The 4,815-nt window shown below is 42.8% G+C and overlaps 1 protein-coding gene across 2 annotated transcripts; it reads right to left on the reverse strand.

The window, feature by feature from the left end:
- Window positions 1-371: 371 nt before the first annotated feature.
- Window positions 372-4,447, reverse strand: LOC125543618 (uncharacterized). Of its 2 annotated transcripts, XM_048707030.2 has the most exons (6): window positions 4,255-4,447; window positions 3,599-3,704; window positions 3,421-3,505; window positions 2,602-2,685; window positions 1,555-1,665; window positions 372-899 (listed from the first exon to the last, which is right to left on the reverse strand). In XM_048707030.2, exons 1-6 carry the CDS (start codon window positions 4,272-4,274, stop codon window positions 580-582), a joined length of 726 nt encoding a protein of 241 aa, XP_048562987.1. In that variant the 5' UTR covers window positions 4,275-4,447; the 3' UTR covers window positions 372-579. The 2 variants fall into 2 exon arrangements, with proteins under 2 accessions (XP_048562987.1, XP_087402917.1); XM_087546791.1 differs by lacking the exon at window positions 1,555-1,665.
- Between the last annotated feature and the right edge of the window lie 368 nt (window positions 4,448-4,815).

Consider the following 4,815-nt stretch of genomic DNA (forward strand, 5'->3'; position numbering starts at 1 on the left):
GGCTAACGGTTCAGACGACACAGTTTGCTGAATCACGGGCTAACAGCTCCGCTAAGCAAAACCGATAGCCAAAAAAAAGGCGCGAGAGCGTCTAGTTTTCTTTTTAGGCAACGCGAGAGCGTCTAGTGGACCACGAGAGACCGTTTTTTTTAGCAGTGCGAGAGACCGAGTGGATCCACGCGCGGATAAACGTGCAATGTTGATCGGCCAGCCCATAGGCCCAACCCTGTGGCAGCAGCAGGAGTTTTTGTTTGCCAAATACGAGCTGCTGGTGTATATTGCTGGGTGAGGATTAACGTTGAGAGACTGGAGAAATGGAGATCCATGTGATTGCACCCGATGCGGCACATATGCTGAATTTGCTGAACATGTCACGAAATTTGCCTCCACAACTTCCATTCACCAAAATTTCACGATTGTACCGTGGCCGCAGAGACCAACTGGCTGCAACACCAAGGCCAGCAACAAGCAATAACAGTGTGGACGCATACAAAGAGGAGATGCAACTGCTCATCTGTCAGGGGGGAAAATAGCATCTTCTTCTCCAAGGTGGGTGGGTGGCTGCTGCCACCGTTGTTACTACTCTTGAATCCTAACCTTCTTCTTCTTCTTGGATTTCTCCACCGACGTCGGCGGCATCTCCGACGTTGTGTTGCTTCCTGCGCCACGAGCCTGGGATCCTTCCGAGGACTTGGCGGACACGTTTGAGTGGCCCCCCAAGCTGCTTTCGTCCCTTCTCTTCTGCTTGTGTTTGGGCGTCGGCTCCACGCTCTGTTGACCCTGGGACAATGCTGATCCTTGGCTGCTACGGTTCTCTTGACCCAGGGACAATGCTGATCCTTGGCTGCTACGGTTCTTCGATAAGCCACTGAACCGAGACATAGTCTTCCGAGAAGAACCTGAAAAATCATATGCACTCATCAGTGACAGTCAACTGATCCTATAAGGTGAAAGGACATGCTAACATACTGGTAGGCAGCATTTCATCAGAGATGATAAATATTGCCTGACGGGCCTCATTCGGTTTGGAGGATTTTTATAGGAAAAAAATGAGAACAAGGATTCCAGAGGAAAATTTCCTATATATGCATTCGGTTTGTAGGAAATGCGTAAAGGAATTTTGTAGGAATACTATTCATTTCCTATGCTTTTGGAGGAAACTACACGTCCACTCAAAGCTCATTTTGCGCGTAGGAACGAGGCAAGTCAATTCCTTAGGGTGGCAAGTGACATCCTATCAAATTCCTATACTACTCCAAATTCCTACGTTTAGATTTCCTCCAAACCGAATGAGCCCAACATCATATCTTGCATATGACAGCAACAATAACAGTCAGTGCATTTTATGACCACTTTTGTAGTGATGTTCTGCATATGCAGCTCCGGCTGGGTTAAACAGAACTAAATTAAACTTGTGTTCATGGGTAAACCCTCCTTTACTACTTCATTCAGCAAATTTTGGTAAATCTAGCTAGATCTCTGCCTGGCTTGTCTAAGGTATTGGCAGCTGAAAAATGACATTACTGAAGAAAAACCATATTAAAAAATATATACCTGCAGCTCTCCTGCTGCCAGGTGTAAGACTCCCAAAACTTGGTTTCTCTTTCTCCAATTCTTCAGGTTCGGGGTAACGAACCAAGCAAACTCTGCGTGAAATCTTCCCCACTGGATTTATTCATTTATGTTAGTGAAAAGGCCAATTTACATGCACAGAGCACATGACAGAAATAAAGGTAAAATAGACTGCTTGGGCTCGTAACAAATTGGAAAGAACACAACCACTGAGAACTGATATATTACTTTTTGTTTTTGTTTAAACAGTGTGAAATAAGCATAACATAATTGATTTTCTTTCCCACGTTATTTGCATGTTTGTGTGAAAATAAATACAGCATACAACTGCTGCAGGTCTCAACAGTTAAATGGAGAATATATTTCTAGACTCATGTTACTTATTACATAGTTGGAGGATAGCTATTAGACCAACTTGTTCTCATAATACAATTATGAATCATTCAAACAGCAATGGTTCTCCTGAAGCTCACAATATTGGAAGCTTTATTTTGAGAAGATACTTTTCTTCTATCAGCTAACACACAGATGATCCAACTCCTTGTATGCCACTTAAACTCTAAGATTTACTTTCACGGCATACCCCTCTTACGATGCTGACATTGGTTTCCTTCATTGCTTCAATACAGATCAATAAGCACACACTGTAACTCATAATAGTTAGATATCTGGAGGTAAACTTTCACTAATGAAGTGTCATATACAGTTTCTTCTTTTATTTGTTATTCCCATTGAAGACTAGGATCCAAGTATTCTGAAATCAAACATAGTGCTACAATATATGGTTTACTAGTATCCAGTGAATTGAAGTTTTGGCAAACAAGCAAAATATTAATAGGTGCCTAAGTAATGCAAAGTAAATTAGGGTTTACCAACCCATAGACTGTGTCATCATTATGACTTCAAAATACTATAAACAAAGACAGTAGAATGCTTCAGCAAACTTCACATTACTTCAATAATGGAAAAATAATAGCAGAGCATTCCTAATACCGAACAATTAAAGTACTAAGTTGACATTTCAAGTACCGGCTTTCATTTCAGATCCTGATGGAATGAAGACAGTAGCATCTGGCTGTTGAGCAGCAAAGCTAACGAGTTCATATGATTTCCCTGCCAAATAACGTACATGAGATAAACCGGAATGTTTGCGGAAAGTATTCATAGCAATTTTGATAAAATAATGGTATTTTCAGTCAATGAGAATGGAGAAGGGACTAGACAAGTCATCTAGTACTACAACATATTGCAGATGTCAACATATTGCATGTCAATCAACAACTAGCTTATATTAAGGAGGAGGATATAACTGGCCATTACATGAAAAAGTTCACAAGGAAATTTCACTGGAAATACCAAACTTCTGGAGTCAGAATATCCACAAAGAATAACATCTTTTTTTAGACTGAAGTATAACATCTTGTTAATTTCTATTTCTGTTTCAAGGAGCCAATAGGAACTAATAGTTTGTTTTGCACAGATAAACAAGCTTTCAAAAAATTTGAATAAGAGTTAGTTCAGACTGAACTAATAACTCAAGCCAATACTTGGTGGCCTGCATAACAATAGTGACCATCAAAGAACAAGCATTGTCTGAATCTTATTTACACCTAACAAAATGAAAGACAAGTTTCACCATGGACAAGCAAGTGGTTTCATTTATAACACCTTTAGGAATAAAGATCACTGTCCAGATAAAATAGACCCGCTGAACACTCAAGAGTAACAGTATTTAGAAAATACCAAACTCCGTTGTTGTCTGAATGCTGGGAAGCTTTAAGATCACTGAAACATGTAATTAATCACGTGAAAATAATTTCGAAATAATACATCATTGTGTTTATTTACCGGAAGAACTCTCCAAATTTCCCAAGTTTCCATCATCCTGAAGCTCAACAGTAACTTCTTTACCATTAAACTCAGAAGCATTTACCTGTGTAATAATACAGAAAAATGTTACCCTGGAGCCCAAATGCAGCATACTAGTAACATGCCATGGGGGTGGAAAAAAAAACTTCCGAGTTACATGGTTTAGAGGCCACTGTATTAGCCAAAATTCTGTCGAGCCAGATGCTGGTATTTCAAGCTTGCCCTGCTCTCCACTCTCCTGAAATGCCGGTCCAGGCTCATAGCTACAAGGTTGGAGCAAGGTTTCAGATGCAGAAGAACAGACAATTGAATTGAGAATATAACAAGCACTACAAGTGAGGCCAAGCCGATACTAGACTGATTCACAGTTACGAACGTATTTATCAAGGATGTCTGACTTGTGAATTGCCAAATTCTCGTTATTGTTTATGGTTCACGTCCAGCAACTGGCGTGTAGAAAACCGGGGCACGGGACGGTGCCGCCCAGCGTCCTCAGGAGCGTGACCTCGGAAATTAGACCACGCGAGCTCGGCTAGCAGCCGCCGCCCCGGTAGCCCCGGTACCCCACCCGCCGAGAGACGAAGAAAAAAAAATCCCTCCACCCTTTAGGGGAGAAGCCCTCCGCCACCGCGCACGGAGCCTACGGCAGAGGAGGGGAGAGGGGGTGCACCGGCGCTAGGGTTTGGAGCCCCCGGATCACTCAAAGGAGTGACGGAAGTGGGGTTGGTTATTTGTTTCTCTGGCTCTGAAACTGAAAACTTGACGGGACCCGGGACTAGCAACGAATAAAGCGAAGGGGAGAAGTGGTCATACCGGACTGCGCCTTTCACCATATCTACTGCCGGAGAAGGAGCTCCGGCGAAAGGGGGAGGAGCTGGCGGCGGCAACGGGAGCGAGAGCGTGTAGGGCGGAGGGGAACGGGGGATTGGGGGAGACCTCCTCGTCAGCGCTTAACGCACGCGCGCACGCTTCTTGGGCCGGCCCTTAGGCCTGTGAACCCAGTGAAAACAAAAATCAGAGAAAGCCGAACTTAACGTAAAGAAACGAATCAGAGAAAGCCGAACTTAACGTAAAGAAACGAAGAAAGAGAGGGAGCAACTAGTTAACGAGCGCTTTTTCGGGAGCCTCGCTACGATCAGCGCCACTTGGCGCGCTCTCGGTCATTTACCACGTGTCGCGCTTTGGACGCTTCCTTCGGATTTTGTTTTTTTATTTTTCCGCACGTGTTTTCGGCTTTTTAAACGGTTTTTTTGGTTTTTTTCGACATTTTGGTTTTCCTCCGGTCTTTCTTAGCTTTTTGATTAAAAAAAATTTAAATTTTATTTTGCGCGAAAAAACACGTTTTCTTTTTTTTTCTTTCGCAAAAGTCACGTT

Source organism: Triticum urartu, chromosome 3A (assembly GCF_056163025.1).
Source record: "Triticum urartu cultivar PI428250 chromosome 3A, HENAU_Tu73, whole genome shotgun sequence".
Lineage (NCBI taxonomy): Eukaryota > Viridiplantae > Streptophyta > Magnoliopsida > Poales > Poaceae > Triticum > Triticum urartu.